Here is a 25,472-nt window from a genome sequence, read left to right on the forward strand (position 1 = left end):
CGATCTGAAATATTATGTGAAGTAGTTCAAACTCCTTCGATTGAAGTCTGATTAGCGAATGGTTTCGGTCACTGTTCCGGTCTGATAGAAAGAAATGCATTTTTTTAAATGTCATGTGTCATCAGACCGACAGCTAACTAAAGGATGGCCAAGATTTGTTTTGCTCTCACCTTTAGAAAGAATTTTCTCACACAATGTTCCACCAACTTCCCTGGAACCTCTGACTTTATATTCTTTCATTGAATTTGTTTTTAATTTTTAATTTAATTATTTCAAGCAATGCAATGCATGCAATGAAGTTCTCAAAATGTTTGTTTCGAATTTTGTCCAAAATTGTAATAATTAACTTCGATTATTGCTTCTGTGTTTTATGAAGGTTCTCTCGCCTTTGTTGGTAAATATTTGTTTCAATGAAATTTCATCTGTCTCTCTATATTGTTAGCGACAGATTTAATTGGTTTACTTGTAAATTGTATGTTCCGGAAAATAGATTTTACTTCCAGCAGAACAACATTGGGTGAACTCTAAACGTTTCTTCATCTGTAAATAGTTTTTCGCTTTTCTATTTTAAAAAATTCATTTAACTTCAATTTCAATATTTTTTCCTCTTCTTTTCATTTAAGTTAAAGGTTTTTCATTTTTATTTTCTTTCCTTTTTTCACTTTTACATTAAATAAAACAAAAGTTCAACAACTATTTATAAAAACTTTGATAACAAAAAAGATTGTAATGTTAGTTATGTAAGTAATCTATTGTAACTATTTTGATTCTGTTTGCAATTATTAGGTACCCGGTTTATGGATGAAAAGCTTAACCACTCCAGTTAAGCTTACTCATTTCGCAAAAATATTAAAAAAATGTAAAAAAAACGAAAAATCATTTGAACAATTAATGCACATGTGAGTCGGTTTATTGTGGTAAAATAGACAAACAAATTTTGAAAATCAACAATGGAAACCTATTTTTCGATTTAGTGCTCTAGCTCTGAACTAGAATCGTAAACGAACTTATGAATCACTTAACAGGAGGCATTATACATTTGGAAAATAGCATTGGATAGGATGATATTTCCATTTCCCCCACTGCCTCATTTAAAGTGGGTGAATTTTCCAAATTTTACGAGTCTGAAGATTTTTCACTTTGATTTTTTGTTTGTCTATCGGGATGCAGTGTGGCAAAGTTTTTTTGTTTTGTTTATTTAACTCTTCACTGGCGTTCTAATCGTTGACTATAGTGACGATGAATTTATGTAATTTTCATTTCTTGTGTGTTTCGCTTTTGAAAAGATAAAAAATTGATTTTTATGTTTCCATTAAATTGATTTTTGTTTTTTGTCTTCCTCATTGGATGTGTTTGTTATGTGAGTGTGTGAATTCAAATATAATGCACTTACAATGAGGTATTCCATTTTAGCTTTAAATTTTTGTTTGTTTTCTTCTTCTTCTTTTATTTATTTGTTAAAAATAATTTTGCTTTTTTATTACTTAAAATTTATTTACTTTCAACGTTCAAACCTTAGAATTTTGAATCTTTTTTTTTGTTGTTGCTTTGTTTCGTTCTCAGATCATTTCCAAAATAAAAAATTTGTTGTCAAAATTTCTCTCAAATTTCAAATAAAATTTTGTCCTTCTCCATGAATAGCCTGAATTTATTAAATGTTTCTCTCTTGTCGAGATCTCACTAGCGTCGCTGACGTTTCTAATGCCATCCCCAGAGAATTGATATCGTTTCTGTGAGGGTCGGAGCGTGAGCTGCCGTTATCATTTCTCTGCCATAAAATCGTAAGAGTTTGTTTTACATCATCTGTCATCAGACGTCATCTGTAAATTTTTTTTTGATTTTATTTTCTTGTTTTGTTTCGGGATTTGGTCATTAAACTCATGTTGAAGCATTTCGGTCATATTTCTCCAACGATCAGAAACGCTTGAGATTTTCATTCGTTTTGTTTTCAATTTTGTATGTTGAACTCTGAGATTTTCTTCCTTTTTCCTTTTTCATTTTATTTGTATAACAATTTGCGTTAGATTTTTATTTTGCATGCCAAAGTTTATAATTTGAATGTTTAAAACAAAAAAAAAATATTTTTTTTTCACTATTTCTGAATTGAACGTTAAAAATTTTAAAAATTGAAATAAGCTTCGAGTGTGGTTGGTTTGTCTGTTTAATAATATTGTTTGTTTTAACTGAAGAATAAACATTTTCTCCAAATGTTTTTTTTTTCTTTCCATTAAAAAATCTTCAAACAAAGGGAGTGTGTTCACTTTTCTCATTCACTGATTTGAAAAATAAGGCAAATATTTGGTTACATTGTTGTAATTTTATACAAATTTATACAAATTTCAACAAACTAAAAAATAGAAAAAAAAATTAAGAAAAACCAAAAAATCAAAAATTATTTTTCATTTTTAATTCTTTGTATCTTTGTTTTATTATAACTTCAGCTTCAGCACCGTATTATAATCTTTCGCTCATTTATTATATTATAATAATCTAAGGCAACTCATGACAATACTTTTCTTTTTAAATTAATAATAAACAAAAATCGAGAAGAAATATTGGTTGTAATGGGTGTAATTGACCCCAAGAGTATTGGGTACGAAATCTTGATGTGTGAATTTTGGAAAAGGAAAATAAAAGCTCCGCCGAAAAAGATTTTTTTTTGTTGATTTAGTACTTTACTTCTTCTCCATTTAAATGAATAAATTTGATTAACTTGAATTCAAATTGTAAATGTGTGGCTATGCAATAACAATCGATCCAATTTAAAGAAGAAAAAAAAACGTTTTTTCTTTCCGTCTTCTCTATCTCTTGCTGATCAATAAACTAAGGTTATAGGACATAATTATTCATGCTATTTCCATTCTTTTCTTTATTCTTATTTACAAAATATTTGTTTGTTTTTTTCTTCTTTTCTGCAGTGTATTTTTCAATTATTTTGTTTTGTTTATTTTTAACTTTAATTCTATTTTTTTTATCTAAATTTAGCGAGCGCTTTTATCATTCTTTTCATTAAACTTTTTGTTTTGTTTTTCATTTAAATCCTTCCGTCCGATTCTGTTTATTTATTTTGTTTTTTAATCTTTTTGCATTTCTTTGTTTTTCTATTTAATTATTAGAGAACGACATAATATTTACATGGGAATGTAACTACTACTTTTACATTTTATACTTTTAATCATTTTTATTTTCAAGAACTTTTTGTTTTATTTACTTTGTGTTCATCATAAATATTTTCTCTTTGTTTTATTTAAAAAAAAAAAGCTTTCGCGGAATCTAATTATACTTTAAATGGACATGGAGAAAACAAAAATTTTACAGGGGGAGAGGATATGTTCTATAAAATATATCTATTCATGCACAGGGATAATTATCCAAGGAAATCTAAAAAAAAATAATATTTTTTTAATCAAAATGACGAATTAACTCAATATATGACACAGAACTGTCGAATGAGTGATCTGGTTCATCCGTGTTCCAATTTAAGTTGCTCAATTTTAAACATTTTAAACGAACAAATGCGAAGGGATTTTTCTTTTGGTTTTCCGTGAATGGTTCGAATGGCTAGAATTTCATGGGATATTAGTTTTGCAAATATTTTTTTTTGTATTGGATTCTGTTGTTGTTGTTGTTGTTGGCGGTTGTATTTTCGGGGGATAAAGTTGTTTTTTTTAGTTAATTTGTGGTTGTAACATACTTTATTGAGAACTGGATGACGATTGTTGTGGATGACCAGGCGATAATTCTTTGCTGTTACTCGATTTTTGACTGGTTTTCTTTGTTACTGGAGGTGGATTCGTTGACAGCATCATGGCGCGAATTCTTCGTTGGGCGGACTGAATGGATGGAAGGAGATATTTTGTCAGTTTTGATTTGGACTTTCAATCACAGTTATCAAATTAATAGTGCGATTGAACGGAGTTTATTTAATCCTCGGATTAATCATCACAGAATACGACTCCACAAAATTTTTAAAATTTTTAACGACACCATTTGTTGCAATGGAACGCATGCCACCCAGGCTACGTAGTAAAGGGTTGTAATCTGTAGCGGTTGGGATTCTGAGAGCAATGGCACAAAAAATTGGCAAGTGGAGATGGTGGAGACTCGTTGAAGTATAGAAATTACGATTTATGTGAGGTCGTTCTCTTTGGGGTCATGAGAAATACACACCGATAGAGGGACATTTCTGCTATTAACCACACTAAACAAAATTTTTGAAAACGATCTCAACGAGCGCTCACAACGATTAAATGATGATAAACGTCTTTGCATGAATGTACATCATCGTGGAACAGTTGTGATGTCTAAACTTCAACGATATCCGCTGGTTCCTTTGCACCTATAGCACCAATTTTTTTTTCTACAAATGCTATCACAATATCACAACCGACCCATAAATCGCAACTTTAAATAATTCTCCACCACAAACTCCGTACCGTGGGTTGCGTGGATTCCGCGGCACCAAATGGTTCGATTTAAAATCAGAAAGTTCTGCTGATCATCGACTATATTTCAATTTTTGACTAACTCATTGAGATAATAAAACGAGTCAATCGAAAATGATAATTGAATAAATCCCGGTCACAATCCATGAATTGAACAACAGCGAGCGTAAAAATTTTGTCTTACCTGCACACTAAAGAATGGCCCAATAATATGAACAGTTGTCTCTTCATCAACTGGCGGTGCAGTGCCGTGTTCAGGCAACTTAATTATGCTACCTGTGACTCGTTGCAATTCTCGAACGTTTTGACCTCCTTTGCCAATGATTCGTCCGACCTTTTATTTCCGAAAAAAAAATGTCAGTTTCAATGTCACATTTCAATAAAAATTGAAGAAGGCCACAGCCAATTACCTGCGAACTGGCGACTAAAATCTCAACGGTTAGTCGTACGTCGTCTGTTCCTTGAACGAAACCCTCTTCGCGCATTTTCTCAAAAATCAGGTACTGTGCTTTCCACTGCGCCTCAGGACTGCCCACTATCGTAACCTTACGCTCCGTTTGCTGTTCAATTGGCTTGTCCGCTTCTAGCGGCGCAATCTTGACCGATGCACCCGAAAAACGAATAATATTACGAATATGCGATCCTTTCGTACCAATAATAGCACCGACTGCATTATTGGGTATGTACAAGAAGGTTGTTTCCTGAATATCGCCAGCACCCGGTGGCAAACCGGCAGGCGGTTGATACATTGGATAGCCAGGTCCAGGATACACACCACGATTGGGAAAGCCCATTCCGTTGCCGGCTGTTGACATCATTGCCATAGGATGTAAGCCAGGGAACATTATACTTTGCGGTGCCATAGCTTGTAGATCATTTTCGTAACTTTGTCGCAATTTCGAACTGATTTGACTTTCAGCCTTCGACATACTGTCGATGGCCCCTTTGACAGTGATAATGCGTTCCAAATTGAAACTGTTGATATCATTGATTGAGCTGACGGTAATTTTGGTTTCGGTTTCTTGCATGATGCGCTTGATGGTGTTACCATTTTTCCCAATAATTCGTCCTATCAAATTGTTGTGGGCCAAAATTTTTAAACAAATTTCCCTGGAGATCAGAGAAGAAACGAGACGATTACATCCTGCTGCAGATTACCTGAGTCAAACTAAAGCTTACCCTTTATTGGTGTTGTTAGCTTCTTGTTGCATAACCTCTAATATCCGCTTGCATGCGTTTGTACAATTCTCCGGATTACCATAAATTGTTATTGCCTTTTCCAACGATCCAACATTGTCTTTTCGATGAACATCTACACGAGCTCGACTCTGCTGTGTTATTTGACGTATTGTACTACCCTGCCGACCGATAATCGCACCGACCATATCACTCTGCACCAGCAGTCTTAGCGGAAAGTCGGTTTGTCGGCCTGGACCCGGCATACCAGCGTATTGAACACGAGTGCGATTGTTTCGACGCGATTTGTCTAGTGATTCAACGTGTAATTTGCTGCCCTTAAAGTCCACACCATTTAAACCAGCAGCAGCTCTGTTAATGGAGAAAACGAAATTTTTGTTAGTGAAAAATGCATAAGGCCATTAGAGTACATTGAGGCAAAATAGGAAAGAAGAGATGCCAAGCTTTCTCTACTGTTTTGCACGCGTAAAAAATCTCACTTTCGTATCTAAGCAATTCTTTTACGTTTCTCTGACATCTCTCTTTGGCCATTGGAAATAGCAACCGAATTGAGAGAATTCGCTTAGAAAACGTAAGTTATTAGAAACAGGTGCTAAATTGGCATTATTCCACTAGCCCATTTTTTAACCTTTTTGTACGTCAATTTTAATCGAAAATGTTAAGTGTTTGGTTTCATTTGTTCATCCAGGCAGACAACAATTTATGCTTAGGTCATAATGAAGTATGCAAATCGATTTGTTCAAATTTTGATATTTTACAATAAGAAACTTCCGTAATAATTAGGCCGAAAACACATTGTGATCCCGTTTGAAGCATACGTGTGAACAACGCAAAATTGCCTTACAAGTTCTCTAACATATATCATTCTCATCTCAATGCTTCGATATTTGATTTATCATGCAAGTCACAAAATATTCGTGAAAATCAATATGCCGTGTGGAAGCAATTCACGCGCCTACTCTGCAAGATACAAAAACCACACAAATTGGGCTCATGTACTTTCTTATCACACCGAGTCGGTGAGTGAGCTGAACGGAAGTCCCTTCTATTTTGAGTGGAAAAACATCCAAAAGTGTACAAAGTGAATCTGAACGATCATATTCACAATTTTTCAGTTACCTATTTCCTGGCTCAGTTAATTGTAAAAAAAAACTTGCCGAAAAATGTCAATTTAAATTTGGCTATCACTTTGTGTCAAGTTTCTTTTGCGTCTTTCGTAATCAGAAATCGTCTTCTTTGGTATATGGTTACTCGAAAGACAATATCAAAAAACTCGTCTGTTAGAAGGACTTAAACGAACAGGTGCTGAGAACAGCGTGATTGCGATCTTATACATAAGATGCCATCACAGTTTGACTGTTTAGCAATAATACTTTTAAAGATATGGGATTGCAACGCTGCGTGAATCCGCTCAGTACGGAGATCACAACGTTGCGTCCACTCCATACGCTCATAAATTAAAAATAATTTTGTTTCTTCTAAAATTAAAATTTTTTTAAATTTTTTGAATTTAAATTTTAGTTTTTGATTTATATTTAGGTGCACTTTCAATCCTTTTCTACTTATACTAAACAAAACAAACAAAAAAAATGGCTTTTAGTACCGTTGAGCTTGCTCGTGAGTTTCAAATGTTATGTGAATTGTTTGAGTGTTTGGATCTTTACTAGAAACGGCATCACAATTTTCCACTGTGCCATATGGTTTTAAGAGTGGTTCGATGTCATCGAAATGAGCGTGCAACGGTATACCGCTAATAACGATTTTTGTTGAAGGAGGGCTGTGAACAATGAAAATGAAAAAAAATGTTTAAAAACAAATTGATTGATTTTTTCAATTAAAAAACAATTCTTAACTTTTAACAAAACAAAAAATGGGAGGGATTGGGATTATCAAATCGAACAAAATCTTATTACTTCAGCCTCGTTTCTATACTTAAAATTTAAAAGCGATTAAAAGGGATTTGAGTAGAGGTAGAGAAAGTTCATATTAATTTGGGACGATAGAGTAATGACACTAATGACACAACAGGGACATGATTAAATTTTTAGGGCAGAAATCGTTGGATTTATTTTAAATTAATTAATAGAAGTCGGGTCGCCCTTTCTCCTCTTTGTAAATATTTTTTTCAACTCAATTCACAACTCAGCAAGTGATTTACTTGTGTACTTTGATATCATTACCACACACAAACGAAATATTAAGTTTACTAATTACAGTGCAATGTATCTACAAACACTAAATCTAGAATAATTACCAATGCAATAGAAAATTTATTTTTGTTTCAATTCTACTAAACTAACAAACGAGTTTCTTGTCTTCCAACCCATTTTGATAATTTTCCGAAATTGGTCACCCATATGGATCATGGACCCCTAAAAGTTTATTTTTGTTTCAAAATACTAAACAAAATTCGTCTGGTCGCATTTATGCTAAACAAAATAAATAAAGCGCCAACAAGGCAAAACAAACAATGATTTCCGACCATTGGTATAGTCTTCGGTTGCTTGATCTCAGGAGAGATCAACTAACTGGAGCAGAATTTATTTGTTCGCTGTCTGTAACGAGCAGTTTAAATTTCGAATTGTTTTGTCAGCGCTTTATCTTCCGCATAATCTTCTCATATCAGTTTATACTGAATAATGTGCCCGGTCAACAAAAATTGTAACTAAGGTTACAAAGAATTAACATTTCACTTATATCCATGTGTAAGACAGTAAATTCAACCTGTCATTTAAATGGTATGTACGGAAACCGAACTTGAAGTTTATAAGTGTGACTTCAATCATCAGTTGTTTGCACGTAACAAGGGTTGAAAAATCCAGTTTCCGTGTGAATTTTGTTGATCCGATACGAAGCCGAGTTCAATGAGCTATGTACATGCAGTGGGAGTGAAAAAACGGTACTTGAAACATGAAAAATACCGTTTTTGACGCATGTGACTATGACTATTACAAGTTACAAGTCTCATTCATTAGCGAATTATAACAAAAATGAAATTTCATTAATTTGGCTCCGCATCCAGGTCGTAATTACGACGTTTTTTGTTTTAAAATATTTAACAAAAACGTCTGCCTACTTGAAGCGAAGCCAAATCATTGGAAATTCATTTTTCTTAGTATTCGCTAATGAGACACCCGTTTCTGCATTTAACTATTCAAGACGAACTAACCAAATTTGATCGAACAAAACATATACGTTAAGCAAAGAGACCAAAGAGACGCAGGTGAGATCAGCATTTTCTTTCTAAGACAACGACAAATATAGAAGGCAGTCAACAGAACACCACATTATTCAAGGGAAATGTAAACAGTCGTAGGTTTCAAGGCTGCAGCCAATACGTAATTTATCTGTGAACTTTGTGACTGACTCGACGTTGAATTCGACTATCTAAAGCGAAAACAAGCCTAAATCTGCAGTCTTTCACCGAATCCTCGATAAAAACTGTATGACAAAAAAGCTTTCCCACCTATGCTGGCTATGCCTAGCGAAAGGTTCAAAAAATATATTTTTTTCTAAGATAAAATTTGCTACTAAGCAATAAAAATTCGAACAAACAATAAAACCTTATCAAATGATTCGCGATTTTATTAGTTCTACGTTTTATGTTTATGCTTAATGTTTCTACATAAATATGGTTGTTTTTATACCGATACAACACATGTATAACACGATCAAAACTGTATAAACTATACGTATCGTATAATAAGCACAAGTATATAATCCAAGAACCCAAGAGCCGATGAAATATGTTGAAAGAAAAAGAAAATAATCAAAAAAAAAATGTCACTTACTACCCATGAAGAGTATGGAAGTATGTTGTAAGCAAATAAAACTTTATCGTGTGAACTCAATTTTATGGAAGACGTTTGTGTAAACAATACAAATGGAAATTTAATATTAATTTCCTTGCAATTTTTGCGAACCAACACAGAGTTTATGTTATTAACTCACAACAACATACCTGTTCATTGAAAGTAACAACATCATTATGGAGTGGAAAATTAATCCGTTCACATTTTCTTATGCCTCGTATACAAAAACATACTGTAACACCATTAAACTAGGAATATATTGGTCTATTGATAATTCAATCATCACAAGTGAAACGATTAAACAGGGAAATATTGAAGGTTGAGTACTTTGTCGGTTCGAATCTTTTTTGCTAAATTGGTTTTGCATAAAAATAGGGACTGAGACTTCATTTCATCAAATATCATGATAACTACGTAGGAACGTCTATAACAGCCTTCTCTCTAACAAATAAGAATTCTTTAACATGCTTCAGCAATGGATACAACTCTCACACCCTAGCCAAAGTGACTTGGCCCAAGGTGTTTATTAGGCTAATAGCAAGTCGAATTCGATAAAAAAAAGTCTTGTAGCAAAGTGAGAAACAACGTTTTTCTTAAACTACGTGGGAAACACGCGATGTTTCAACAGTACTTAGTGTTGAAATATCATGACCTCGTTGCTTATTTACTACGTCGTTTAGGAAAAACGTTGTTCCTAACTTATCTAAAAGACTTTTTTAGCAAATTCAATTCGCCCCCGGCTCGAGCTGGAAACCTCTCATTTGCTAAAAAAGCATTTTAGCATGCGTTAGGAAAATAACAATTAGATAACTAGGGAGATAAAGTGAAAGGCCAAGGTTACGAGTGAATTTTTGTTAATCAGAGGCGAAGCCGAGTTCAATAAATCACACATGATCGTAATTTTTTACTTTACTACCGACTTGTCTAATGGTAATTTACAAGCTAAGACCTTCGCAAAGTCATGAAATTGATGTAATGAATGACCCGCCCGCCTCGAACACTTTCCAGAGCCCAGGTTCACACATCAGACAAGCGCCACTTGAGCCCCAATCACTTCATTTATAATTAAGTCGCAATAAGTACCGTGCTTCCAAAAATTCATTTTGAAGAATGGGGAGTACATGGCACGAAGGCGATGGCGGTTTTCCCCAAGGTAAATATTGTGAAGAGGTAATGCCAAATATAACCGAATCAGATGTGCGGTGGCACGAAAGTTCGATTGAAACTCCATCTCATTCCTTCGTTGAAAGCAAAAAATGGAATAGAAAGTCGAGCCATCTGTATATCACAACTGAAAATATTTTTGTGAAATACTAGTAAATCGTAGTCAACCATTTCAAAAAAAGATGTCATTGGCATCGAACTTATGTGCTAGACCGCGCGTCTGAATGGCATTACCTCCTCACTACATTTACCTTGGTTTTCCCAATCGTCAAAATGATAGTTTTAAATGTATTTAAATGGGAATTTATTATGAAGCGAACGTGAAAAGCGCACTCACATCGCTGAGACACGTCAAATCTATGCGATTTTAATTTCAATGGTAATCCAAATTCTATGAGAAAATGGAAATTCACAGCATAGAGTAATTATATTTGTGTACATCAGCAGTGGATGGAATCGTGATCAGTCGTGCGACATATGAATTAATGCATCAAAAACATCATTATTGAACTTGATAATGCCAACAATTGAAAGAATTGATTAACGAGGGAAAAGCGAAAGTTCCAAGAAAAATTGCATTTCATTTCTGTGAAGCGATAAATCATAAAACATGTGGTCAACAGTTCTGCAATTACTCTTGTGTCCATAATTGTGTAAATAATGTTTCCGTTAATTTTTCGCTTGCAAACGATTTTTTATTTTTGATTTTGTTGCCACAAGAGATCGCAAGAAACTGTTCTACATGGTTGGTTACGATAGAGAGACGAGATATGTTATCAACATACCATTTTTCAGTCGGAATTTAGACATTTTTGAGAAAATATGTTATGTAGAGATAATATTCCCTTCGCGTATTTATTCGAATACATTGGGAGTGGCATCTAGTTCAACAGTAGATTACCACATTACATGATGGCATGGAAAATGATTAATACTAGAAATGAACGGGAACCAGAAATTTGAATGAGTTATCTTAGTCGTGCGGTAAGCCGGTGTCGTGTCAATACGATCGATATTACTTTTTAGTTATTTGTTTTAGGTAAAAGAAAAGAATTCAACACAAAATTTATAAGGGAGTTCCCTCCAAATAGATAAGTTAAGCCACCTGTGTTCGATAAACACATTTAATTTCGTTCAGCGATCAGAATGACCTGGTCCGTAAGAACTTCATGAAAATATTTGATTAAATGATTTTGTCGTAATTTGGAGAATGGCAGTCCACGTGCACATCCATTCGAGCATTCATTCTACGACTTATATTTTTGAGTGGTAGGAGGACCCTAGGGTAGTCCAGAGTATATCTCAGCTGAGATTGTCACACTTCGTAGAAAACCCAAATCTGTGCGAAAATATAGGTATTGGAGTCTGATGACGAATGCAAAGTGAAATTGCCCGACATACCTGACTAGTCGAAAACTCAAAAAAATTGAATGAACAGGCACACCAGACCAGACAAAGATTTTTTTTTTAATTTGCATTTTTACACCAATTTGGTTTTTTGGACGATCGACTGAGATGTACAGTAGAGTTACCCCCGTGAAGGTGTTAAAGCGCATAAAAACAGAAGTCGGAGAAAAACAATGATTTTCGCATGGGTTAAAGCAATGGTATGATGAAGGTTTCAAACCGTGGAACTGATATGCATGTGAACTCTTGGTTTACTCCAAACGCTAACCATAATGGGACCCAAGACATAAAAGTGGATTGTGGGTGAGCGGATTAATATGCATAACATTGCTGAATCACGTAAATCACTGTTCTACCAATTTCTTTTTTGTTGACGAGTGGAAATACAGCCTTTCTCATCGGATTAGCCTCCCCACTTGTCAAAATACAAATTTGGAAGCACGGACATAATGTGCTGTTACTGAAACACCAGCGAATAAAGAAGCAAGCAATTGAATGCATGTGAATAATGAGGCATAAACAGCACAGCTAAAACACTCTTACTGATAAAATTAAGCTGAACCAGTCGCTGAATACAAGGTACAGTCGACAGATTTTGTTCATGTTAACGAATCACTCGTTGTGTGACTGTTTTGCTACTGAGTTTGAAGACACAATGTCAATTATGAATTGCTGAAACCGACAATTGCGCTGCGTTTTCCATTGTTCAGCCTGTGGTGAATATTGGAATAGGTACAATAGAAAAATCGGCGTAACTGTCGGTCTAAAGTTTTGTCAGGAAATTTTCCCAACCGGTGGTGATTCGAAACACCAAAACCCACTTTTGTAATACCGATCTCGATGAATAGCCTCACATTATATAACCATAAAATTCTAACCAAACCATATTTCTACTAGTAAACCGCCCACACTATTCAACCGACAGTCACTCATAATCCAGCTTGATGCATCCTCTATTTCATACAGATTGATCGAACGTTTTAATCAGTCCAAAACATTGACATCGTCAACTATACTTGCTGTCTGGTTAATTTGTGAACATTATGAGTAAACTATTGTGAAACGAAATGAGAAGATCGTGTATATGCGGGCTAATAAACATCTTAACATTTTTCAACCAAAGTAAAAATGTTGCATCGTTTACCATATTTGTATAAAACAAAAATGTTTGTTTGGTCGCAACCTGTACCACTTTTCAAATTATGGCTAACTCCAGACAACATTCTCCAAATTCCATATCTATCGTAAATACGTTTTGTTGTTGTTGTTGTTGTTAAATAAAAAGTTACTCTTTACGGTATATCTCGGGTATCTGATGCCGAGCACATAATGTTTTAACAGAATAAAAAAAAAATCAAATCTGAAAAAGCCACACGAAATGCTCTGTTATTTACATAACTTTTTACGGCTGTAAATATAAATTGTGTTGAGCATAATTTTCAGTATGTGTGTTCTTCTGATTTCTTTCCCAAAAGCGGACATTAACTTTTGAATAATTCCTCTTCTTGTATAGTTTCCACTCGTGTAACAAAATAACATTGACCATTCTTCGACAGTGAATCATCACCACAAATATATCATTGCGCGATTGCGCACCAAATACCAAACCATGCTCTTTTCCCATGGACAATTTCTCTGAAGTCTGTGTGTTTATAGAAAAAGCTTCGTTTTTTTTTCTTTTGGTGTGCTGTCTTCGTATGCGTAAATCTGCTAACTGCACTCAACACTCACAATACCAAAATATAAAAATGAAGAAGAAGAAAAAAAAATTAAGAAAACAAAACGCCAGTTAACTTTATGAGTGAATATGGGCGCACATATATGCGCTGATGATGATGATGAAAAAAACAAGCAACATTTTTCTTCCACTGCCGAGCAGGATCATTGATCGAAGTGAAGGTAAACTTGGCGCTTTTATAATTTTTGTTTTGGAATATTGGGTTTCTTTATATACGATTCACTGGTGCCATGCAAACCCAAACATGCCGTTAAAAGACACATCCTTAGCATAGCATTGTATACACGCACCACATATTTTCAAAGCCATTTTCATAGCTATGCAACATTTATACGGTGATCGTTATGGCGGCGGCGGCGATGAGTTGTCATCAAAAGTTTTTAAATTGTTTTTATTTTGGTTGGAGTGTAAAATAAACATCAAACAATAAGGCACACACGGTCTCATGATTTTGTCCTTACACTCATTTGAGTGGCTAGAGTGTCATAGTAAGCAATAATTTGCTAGCTTTGCTGAGCTTTTGGAAATTTTGAGCTTTTCGAGTAAAAATAGGACCTAAATTAGGTCTTAGGAAAAGCACCTAAATGAGCTACACACCGAAAAAAGAGTTGCACGCCGTAAAAATGGTGTACAATGTGTTCATCTTTAAAAAGCACAATTTTGGATTTATTAGAGTTTTAAAAGGCATCGATGTTCCCAGTCAATTAAGCTCTTCCCAGTCTTTGATGTTTTGGCGTGAAATTTGAATTCGCTGAGGGATTTTCAAATTTAGTGCCAAAATATCATAGACTGGGAACATCGATGACTTTTAAAACTCTAATAAATCAAAAATTGTGCTTTTTAAAGATGAACACATTGTACACCATTTTGTAGACGAAATTTCAGCAAAGCTCAACGTTTGTGCGAAAGCTTACAACAAAAATATTTGCGTTTGCCTAATTCAAAGCAATAAAAAAGTCCGAAAGTTCATAGAAGAAAACTAGGTACTGTTCTGCACACGTAAATACCAGACACTTTAGGTATTTAAGCTGTCCTTGCTGTTATTCTCCATTTCACTGGTTTCTCTCATTCATGTTATTTCAACTGGCAAGTGAGACAAATCTGGCTTCGCCACGGAATTTCCATCACACGTTTCGAAAATAGCTGTTTGAGACCTGGCTTTGACGTACGAAATCAACAAAGAAAAATTTGACAGGACTAGGTGGGACAGTAACGTATTATTTATATCCCTAGATGCACTCACACTGCATCGACTAAATCTAATTGCTGTCGATTTGTGCCCGATGGGATGACCTATGTTTTAATGTTCAAGTGCCTAACCTATCATTTTTAGAAGTGGTAATTCCGAATAATGAACCCTTTCATGGCCACACACCGAATAGTTTCTCCTTACTAAAACCGAAAAACCTGTAAGAGATGCTCTACCTCCACACCATATCATCAGCGCGATCGGGTCTCGTTGATTGCCCTGAAGCTTATACTAATAATACTGGTGAGCGAGCGAATTGTTTTTTGTTTTCTTTTTAAAAATATTTTTATATTTGATGTTGTGCGAAGCCTTTATGTAAAATGTTGCCAATGGTTTAAGAGTTTTGTTGTATAAATGCGGTTGTTTTGTTGCCATAAATCTAATTCGAAAATGTTCCCAGAAATTTATATGAAGCGAAATAAAATAAAAAAAAGCAATGGCACAATCAACGATAGGTATACACAAAGCTAGTATATATATGAATTAATGGATATGGTAAAATGCAATTCGAAACGCTTCTTGAGTATATAAAATATCACTCACTGCATCATGTATAATACATAAACATTCACAATCGCAAAGCGGTTACTTTAACAACTTATACTCTAAATTACTTCAGATTTTTTGTTTCGTTGAAAATATGAATGAATGAACTTGACTTTAGTGTGATGCGGTTTATGATTTTGTTTCTGGTAAATTCGTACGAGTGCATTGTGGATATGTCGCGGTTCATCGTTTAAATGCATTGTTATTTGATCGGTTGAAGAGTTGCCATTCCTGGATGGTAATATGTGTTTGGAGCTGCTCACATATACGTACCGACAAACTCTCCCCCCTTTCCATTCAAATGAATTTACTCTTTGATTCTAATTTAATTTCCTTTTCATTTCTTTTTGTTTCACTTGAAACCACAACATTTTGTTTTGAATCAATAGGCGGCATCATGTGTCGTGCCATGCAAAATTTTAATTTTTGACCACAATGTTGCGGTTGATGTTTTCGGAAAGTTTTAACAACAATTGTTGATATGTGGACCAAACAGTTTGTTAAACATGATAAACGTGGGACACAATTTTACGTTCGACACATTGACAAAACATGCAATAATTCGGCTAGACGAAATGTTATACTATTTGCTTAAATGTCCATTTCTGCGTTCAATGAAAAGCTCAAGTCTAAATGCATTGATAAGTTAGTCAGCAACGGTGAATACGAACTCGAAAACATTACAGCATTTCGACAAAGGTGTCATTGAGCATCTTTAATCTAGACAAAAGAGACATAATGCAGAAGAAAAAAAGCCATTAACGCGGCTAGTTGCATAACAGTTTTCTTTTGTGCAGTTGATGTGTAGATTCGTATGTCAATGAAGGAATGACTCATTTTCTGAATGTGCAGTAAGTAAAACGGTTTTACTCCATCCACTCTGCGGGAACTTGTCATTACTTATTGACATTAGCAAATCACATCATTATATCATTATATAATCATCATAAACTACGTAAATTTCACTAAATATCGACTTTGACTGGTTAGACTACAGCCTCCCTCCATCGGCTCTCACTACCAACTCCTCAAAATAATTTTTTTCTTCTACTATCAGCGCACATTATGAATACTTAACACGTCGGCTAAGTAAGTGAAGCACCACCTCGAGCGCCTAATCATGCCTAATGATTAGTTCAAGTATTCGACATTAAATGAAATGAAATAATCCGAGTAAGGATAAAACAAAACAACGCAAAAAATCCACCGCCAGCAACAAACAAATGTAAATTTAGCAACGAGAAACAAATGCAAAATCTAATTTACACACTGCAAATTCCTGTCTCATTTTCAATTCCATTTTACAAATTAACTGACGGTGATTGAACTTCTAGAATGTGCACCATGGTACGTACTCGCATACATACATATATGTATATGGTGCGCGCATTATGTTGCATTCTTAGTTTATTGAAGTTTCTTATTAACAATTTGTTTTGTTCCTTTTTGACTCGGAATACTTTAAGAGTTTTCTTGAGAATTGAATGCCACATTGATGGTGACCGTATGTAAGCATAAACAGTAAATTAACGAGCAGAGTACACTGCTACGCATTATGTGAGCAAACTACTTGTCGGTTCGATGTTAGTAAATAAAATTGTTTCAGATATGGTGCGGGCATTTGTAAGTGGAATTTTTGTTTATAAAATGAGGCGTAAAAGGTTGGAATTCATCGTTGAGTGTTACATTTACCGGATGAACCATGATGATTGCGTCCATATACAGAGAGCCTAAATTGTCTCTTGTTGCCTTCACATGTGAACGGGACGAATGATTCAGATCTGGATTCGAAGGTATTAATTGCCAAGCTGTATGCGAGGACACAATGGCAAAATGGTCGGAAGGACCATTTTGAAAGGTTTCTGATCAAGTGGAAAACACCATGTTAAGGCATTAGAAAATCGTGGACTATGGAGGAACGGCTGGTCTTAAAATCTGGAGAAAGTGTGGATGTTGATGTGCCCATGAAATTTTCAGCTAAGAGGAAAATGAAGAGTTTGTTAAGAAAACAAATTTTTTCGGGTTTTAGACGTCCATAGAAGACACCACAGCAATGTTGTAATATCTGAACGAGGGATGCTTCAAAAACAAGGCGATTGCTGGTCCTAAGCTACAAAACACATACAAAAGTATCTTCCCATTGACCTAGTCAACCTTATATTTGTTTAAGTATGGCACTTTGTTGTGATAACAAATTGCATTCACATCTTACACACAGTGTATGCAATGCTTCGTATTTTTTCAACAGAATTTCAGAACAAAAACCACAGACCCATGAATCATCAGAACGAAAACGGATAATGTGAAAACGATAAAAATCCGAAATGCATTTTAACAAAATGAAAATTTGTAATTTTAATGAATGAATGTGGTGTGTAAAAATACAAATTTTAAAAACTGAACTTTGAACTGGAGGGAGAAAACAAACACTCATTTCGACTGATAACAGCGAGAATAATTTAATTTGAAGTCAGTTCTGGTCTACTTATATGTGAGGATTTTTTTTAGGAATTTTCGACAATCAGATGAATTTTGTATTTGTACTTTACAGTGTAAGATCATCCTATAATCGTAGTTCGTTTAATTGGGAGTAGTGTTTTGTTGTGGTTGAGTTAACTAGTGTTGGCTAGGCTTGATGGAGAAATGTAGAAAAATTTTAATGAAAAAAGAAAAGATTTTCGAAACGAATTCTATATTAACGTGTTACTGTCAGTGTAAGGAGTAATGACAATTTGGCATAGTTGATTTAATTTGGAGATAATTAGTATGTAACTCGGAGAAAGATGATGATGGAGAATGCAACGTTACAAGAAATAAAGAGGCAGATTCAATATTTCAATATAAAAATAGTTATTTATGCCACCGAGTTGCTCTTACTACACGTATCAAAATAGGCCTAATTCAAATTTTTCTTTTGTTCTCCTGTCAAGTTTGACAGTATAACAAGATCAAAATTTGAATAAGGCCTTTTTGCGTAGCTAGAGCCAACACACGGCTTTTCTCCTAACAAACCAACGAAATGTGGAAAAATTGAGCAGCTTCAACATTCCATTTACCTTTAGAGTAAAATGGTTAATGCCGCGTCACATCAACTAAACAATTTTAATTCAAAATGCTGAGCGGTCGAAGGCAACCATCTCGATGTAAGTTATTTTCAGATTGAGACGAATAGAAATGAAAACTTTTCGTCGTTAGATTAGCAGTGACATGTTATAACATCATTGTGATTACAAGTGTTGTGTCACATTGAAAATAGTAGACACAATTTCCACAGTATAGCAAAACGTTAAAAGCCAGTTATAACATTTAAAGATATTCTCTCTCTATATGTATAATATATACACAACTTAATGAGTCGGTTAATGACCTTTAACAACAGCCTATATGTAAAATGATTTTTGTATACCACGATCGACCGAACACTTAACAAATAACATATAGGCACACCGAAAAACTTTATTCCTATCAAAGTAAGTACACTTTCGATAATACACAAAAAAAAACACTCACTAAGCGTTCAATGAAAACTTGAAATGAAATGGAAAGATTCAAGAATATATTTTTTTGATATTAAATAGAAACGTGCAGGCACTCAATTTGGGCAGTTGTCGAGACCCGACACTCCTTTTTTCTCTATGTTTTTCGACCAATTGGGAAAAGCATTAACAGACTGAAGCCCTTGCTGAAAAGCATACAGAATCCATTTTGAAAAATGTACGACCGCAATTCCGACCACTAATGTGGTAGCTTTTAACAGAAAACAGATTTGGTTGTGACAGTTTGACCGGCTCTGAGAAACGTGAGCAGTTTATGAAAATTTCGTTGAACTTCTCTCAGAGCTGGTCAAACGACTACAAGAAAATGTATTTTTTTGTTGAAAGCTAACACATTCGTGGTCGGAATTACGGCCGTACATTTTTGAAAAAGGATTCTGATGGAAAAATATGATCAAAAATGAAATATGAGGCACACAAATGTAGGAAACAATTTTAGCTAAGTACCGGTGCCTCTTAATGGAAATTATTATGGCATCGTAACTATATGCTCAGGTACAAGTCAATTAGAACAGTCAAGTTGAAGAACATTTTAGAAAAATCAATCAACATTTCGGCACCGCCTTTAAGTCAACATGATCTGATGATGGGTGATGTGGTGATGAAACTAAGATATTGGCGTATCTGAATAGTTAAATGCTGAACCGAGACATGTCGATTTAGTGAATTCTAAACAAATGATATTTTATTCATTTACCTCCATTCCGAACTATCAAACCATCGTAAACCTATTTAAAACGGAGATAATCAATGAAATTTCATTTCTCTTATAATTCGCTAGTGTGACACGTCCCGTTTCTGCACTTAACTGTTCATTATACGTATGAATAATCTTCGACCAGCTGAATTGTAACGGTAGTTTGTCATGGAGCTTGCTATCATCAACATCTAATCCATCTCAAGCTTTCAAATTTGTGTCTAGTAGCTCAGTAGCTGAAAACCACCATCGTTAAGTTGTTAGCATATGTTACTGTTCTCTTTAACAGCTATAAATAACTATGGCAGCCCACCGAAATCCCTGTCTATCAGCAGATGAACGTATTTCTCGTCACTAGTCTATATGGATTATTCGTCAAATATTCGGTGTTCGTTAGATTTGAAATTCTCGATAGTCCCGCATAGTTCGTACCGGCTTACACATAGAATTATAAGTCCAAACTACATAAATAAACGCAATCTGACTGATATTACGTACATATATGTAAAACATTTGTTATCAATTTAATTTGAACGATTTCCGGAGCTCCATATAAAGTGTATCAACGAAAGTGTATAGCATTTAGAATTTTTTTTTTCCATTTTTTTTCTTCTTCCATTATTGTAGTTACTATACCACACTATGTATTATGCGTATATTAGTATGATACTTGTATCTTTTATGCATTCATAATTTTTTTTTTTTTATTTCTCTACATAAAATATAAAGTCCAAAGTAGTGGTACACACTCATATTGCCATTAATGAAAATAAAACATACGAGAACTCCCGGCATAGTGCTTTCATTCATAAAGTTACTTGTAAAATTATCATCGTTAGTTTAGAGGTTTCGAGTCAAAGAAGAAGAAAAAAAAAGACTTTAGTGTAGAGATGTTTTTAAACACGCTGTGGCTCAAGAAATTGTTTATGATCCAGACATACCGAGACTCTATTTCGGTTTTTTTTTTCGAAGAGAAAATATGTAGTTCTTCTCGTCTTCTTCTTCATTTTTTTTTGTTGTTTTTGGTTTTTGACTTGTTGTTGTTTTCTCGTCTTATATCATTTTTAGGAACGAAACAGACACGCTTGCACTCGATGCAGTTATTTAAATATAACCAACATGAAAAACAACGACACAACGAAGAGTCACAACGATCGATGGTGTTTTTGATACTTTTTGTTGTTGTTGTTTTTGCTTCGAAGACTCATTTTTTATGCAAAATTTTTGAAGGAATTTTAATTACATGGAGAGGAAGAGGAGCAAAAAGATTAAAAAAAAAATCGTTTAAAATGAGATTTTAAAGGTTTTTGGATGCAGTGAAACGAGATAGTTTTTTGTTTTTCGATTATTCATTTTGTGGGAATAGAACTTCATTCATTGCCAAGCGAAGAATAGTTTGTTTTTTTCTTTCTCTCGTCGTGTATTTTGTGCATAGCGCAATCGTTTCATATTTTCAGGAGAATTTAACATTTTAGGTGGGAGGAGAGTCGAAAATTATGTGAATGATTTATTTGTGTGTATATAATACATAATCGACTAAACCGGATGTGAATGATGCTTTACTAATAACATGTGATAAATAATGTTATTGACATTGCTCTATGTAATAAGTTCGCTGAACGTGTGAAATTCGATAGGTTCGTCGATTTTCACATAACATAAAAAAACATACATCGATCGTTGGGTACAAATGTAATTTGTTGAAATTATAGTTGCATTTGGGTTATGTAGGTTAGAGATGGACGGAATGTTTCTATTTCCGATGGAGTTGGACTCCCCAGTATTTACTGTGACACACGAGGAGAGAAGACATGTTATAACTATTGGCTAATCATGAGTGTCGAGTTGGCTGAAGGAAATTGAGTTTATGGTAACTGTTGCTATGGAAACAGTTGCCGTAAGACCCTTGCACAGACAGGAAATTTAGAGAAATTCAGAAATTGTTAGCGTATGAGTCATTTCTTTTGTTGATAAAAGATAAAATTTGAACAAAATTGAAGCAAAAACTCGTCAGCATTTAATGGAATATTTAATGTTTATAGATGGCGCTGGTAATTGATGTAGTAATTATGAACATCCTTGCTATACGGTGTTAAAAGAGAGTACAAATTTTGACATAAATCCCCATCGGGATCAAATTAACTGGTTTTTTCACTGTTTTTTACACTGTATAGTCAAGCCCAGTAAAATTTAATTGATCTTCGCTATCACTTAACCCGAGTGTTAAAAGAGCAAAAAAAAACAGTTAATTCAACTGAGTTATGATACGTCAAACTTTCTACTATCTTTTAACACTCTATAGAGTTTAAAGGAAATCGAGAACCAGTTAAATTTAACTGATCTCGGTTCAAAATTTTATGAATTTAGAAATAAAGTGAGAGCTAGGCTTAGTTAAAATTTTAATACGACTTCTCTCTGCTTGACGTTTGACTCCGAGATCAGTTGAAGTCACTCTACTATACAGCACTCATGTAGAGCGAAGATCCATTAAATTTAACTGACCCTAGAGGATAATGTCAAAAATTTATCAATCAATTTTTCGAAGGGGAAATTTTCTATCTATATCTTCTGTCATTTTGACGTTGCCCTCAAGGCCAGTTAGCCGAAATCAATCTCACTTAAAACTGAGTCGGAGAGCGAAAACCTTAAATTTAACAAATTTTTCTCTCCTGCTCTCCTGTTCTAGGGTTCAGTTGTCAAAAATGTATGAATAAAATAAATTGAGAGCTGAGCTCAGTCTGTATACGATTTCTCCCATATTGTCGTGTGACTGCGAGATTAGTTGAAGTAAACTGATCAGAAATCGTTCGCCCTTAACACTATATTCTGAATTATTGCGACATGGGCAACATCCGTTCCGACTCTAATACTTTCGAAAAGTCACATTTATATAACCTATATAAGAATGAACAACGGATTAAAAAGATGCATCGATGATTTATGCTTTTTTTGTTTGAATGTCGAACGGTTCGAACTTTGTACCAAAGAAGGAAAGAAAAATGGCGCCAAACATTTATGGTATCACATAATAGACTCAGTGATAAAATGGTGATAAAATGAACTCTCAACAAGCCACAAAACAAGAGTATGGCAGAGAGTGCTTCAACCTCAATATAAAAAGTAAAAAAAGAACTCAACGAAAGAAAACAACATAAATGATGAAAGAAATAACCCGCCAAATAATTTCCTTCCCAACAATCCCATTTAAGCTTAAAAGTTATTTTGAAAAATAATAAAAAGAAGAACAACTAAAATTCCAAGAATTCAAAAACGGTCTTTTTCACACGAAATATGTATTCACAAACAAGTCTTTCTTCTTCATCTTCCCAAACAGAATCAAAACAACTTTTAAAAACGATATTTTTATACGTATTTTTTTGCCTCCTCGTGTATTTTATACATATAAAAATATATTTTTGTGATACAGGTAGGCAAAGTACACATAAATGTTGTATTATGAAGGAAAGAATAAAAAAAAAACGAAATGCTAAACAGTACCTGGAAGGTTAGTTTTTTTTTGAATAAAAATAAAAAAATCTTCGCTTCCATAATACAGATAAGAAAAATTAAAACAAAACAAAAACTAAGCCACAGAGTCGCTTCTTAGTAAATTAATAATAAAAAAACAAAACACAACCAAAAAAAGTATTTACCGATTCCGTGCCATTTTTATTGAAAATGTATTTTCTGTTTGTTATTATTTATTGCGATCCAAATTTTGTATTCGACAAAAATAAAAAGAACAACAACAGCAGCAACAGCAAACCACACACGGTACTTTATATTATAGATATTTTACGCCGTAGATTTTCTTATCGAAAATCCATAAAACAGTGGACACACAATAGATACATCACCGTTCTGCCCAAATCCAATCTAATTTGTTCATTTATTCTTAATGCTATTTTACGAAACACACAATGGTCCGAAGCTAAAATAATTTTGTTAACGATTTAATGTAGACAGAGATGCAGTGTATATTATAACAAAATAACATTATCAGTCTAACGTACCATTAAAAAGCGAACTGAAAACACCACAATTTTACGGATAACGAAAAATTTTTTCCAAAATTTTTGTTTGAAGGGAAAAGAATTATATTTTTGCACGTTATGACCGATCACAACCAACTAACTTGTCAATACTTTTCAGAGCAAAATTTGTTTGCAAAATTAAGTTGAAAATTAAAAAACCTGTGCGAGTGTGTGTGCTTCTCAAACTTTATATGGCTCAAATACTAGCAGCAGAGCTATCGTCCGTTTTGTTCCCTTTATACTTCGTTCATATGTAGAGAGACCTCACTCAGTTGTACGAATAACTGTGTACTAAACGCATATTTGTACATTACGAAGCAATTTTTTTTTATTTCTGCTTTTAACAATATTGGTGGAAGCATAAAATTACAAACACAAATGCGTTCAAAGTGATGCGATCATTATTAAAAAAAATGATTTTAGTACATCAAGCACTAAAAGCTCGATGAACATGGTTTTTTGGAGTCGAATATTAAATTCTTGCTTCGATGGTGTTGGGTTCAATGTTAAATTTTGTATGTTGATCAGTTTTTTTTGAAGGTTAGCCGCATATACTCATTCAGTAATTTGGCACATGTTACATTGAAGTGGAAAAAAGAAACGAAACAAAAGCTGATTTTAAACAGCACGTTCATTTTTGTTGGACAAGAGTATATCCGCGGATAGTATGGATCAAAAATCGGTAAATACTGCAAGGCATACGGGATTCGGATGAAAATTAGAGACGGAAGTATAGGAAATGGAAAATATGAAACAAAATGTAAAGGAAATCAGGAAAATCTAAACTTGAGAAGTGCAAAAACGATCTGTTGATTGAATCAACTTGATTCTGTAGATCATTTTACAGTGTAGAAGGTTGCTTTTATGTACAGTGTATCATTATGCTACGAAGTATACAATTTACTAACTGGCTTCTTAGCCATGTTAAGGCCATATAATTGCAAAAAATGGGCCTACATGAAAGAATGTTCGTCGGGTGACTTTATTGCAAAATATTCAGTCACAAAATTTTGACTGAATTTCCAACTGTCCTTAACTAAAAAATATTTAAAAGCTCAGTCTACAAAAGCGTTCGTAAAAATCTACTACTTCACCTCGTTCTTCCTAAAGTTTTGCAAGTAAATTTTGGCTAAATCTATGGGATGTTTTGTAATATTAACCTAAACATAATAATTCACAGGATAAGCCTTACGTCGTACGGAAAGGGTCTAACAATACACAAAAGTTAATAGGACTCTACAGTGAAATTTGCTCATTTATCCACACGAAGAACGGTGGCATTGAGAAGTGTATTTAATTTGGCATGCTTGAAGGGTATATATAGGCATAGGCATATTTCGAGAGTAAAGTTTGGATTTCGAAAAAGGGAAAAGTGGTATCTAAGACTGTATTACTAATCGAATTAAAACAATCACTTACCACCTTGCAAATAATAGATAAAACGCTAGATGCAAATCTTCTTACCTGAAAAGAAAAAGAAAAAAAAAATTAGTACAAAGTTTAGCTTTTAGTGTTTGATAAAATAATAGTCGAAATAAACACAAACAAGTTGTGCTTAACCTGTTAGAGACGGCTGTCATCTGTTATCGACGACGACAGCAAAAATTAACGACAACCTCTGACTGATGA

The 25,472-nt window shown here is 34.0% G+C and overlaps 1 protein-coding gene across 5 annotated transcripts in view; it reads right to left on the minus strand.

Annotated features, from left to right (window-relative positions):
* Window positions 1–2,426: 2,426 nt before the first annotated feature.
* LOC119074599 (insulin-like growth factor 2 mRNA-binding protein 1) overlaps window positions 2,427–25,472 on the minus strand; it is a 73,115-nt gene continuing 50,069 nt past the window's right edge. For 2 of the 5 annotated variants that reach the window (XM_037180846.1, XM_037180845.1), the window contains 5 exons: window positions 7,246–7,419; window positions 5,625–5,993; window positions 4,856–5,555; window positions 4,630–4,779; window positions 2,427–3,833 (listed from right to left, as the gene is read on the minus strand). In XM_037180846.1, coding sequence (XP_037036741.1) covers window positions 3,696–3,833; window positions 4,630–4,779; window positions 4,856–5,555; window positions 5,625–5,993; window positions 7,246–7,419 — 1,531 coding nt within the window. In that variant the 3' untranslated portion in view covers window positions 2,427–3,695. Of the gene's footprint in view, window positions 3,834–4,629; window positions 4,780–4,855; window positions 5,556–5,624; window positions 5,994–7,245; window positions 7,420–23,462; window positions 24,137–25,472 lie in introns of those variants that run through there. The other 3 variants (XM_037180847.1, XM_037180850.1, XM_037180848.1) reach the window with 3 other exon arrangements.

Source organism: Bradysia coprophila, unplaced genomic scaffold (genome assembly GCF_014529535.1).
Source record: "Bradysia coprophila strain Holo2 unplaced genomic scaffold, BU_Bcop_v1 contig_151, whole genome shotgun sequence".
In the NCBI taxonomy this organism is placed as follows: Eukaryota; Metazoa; Arthropoda; class Insecta; order Diptera; family Sciaridae; genus Bradysia; species Bradysia coprophila.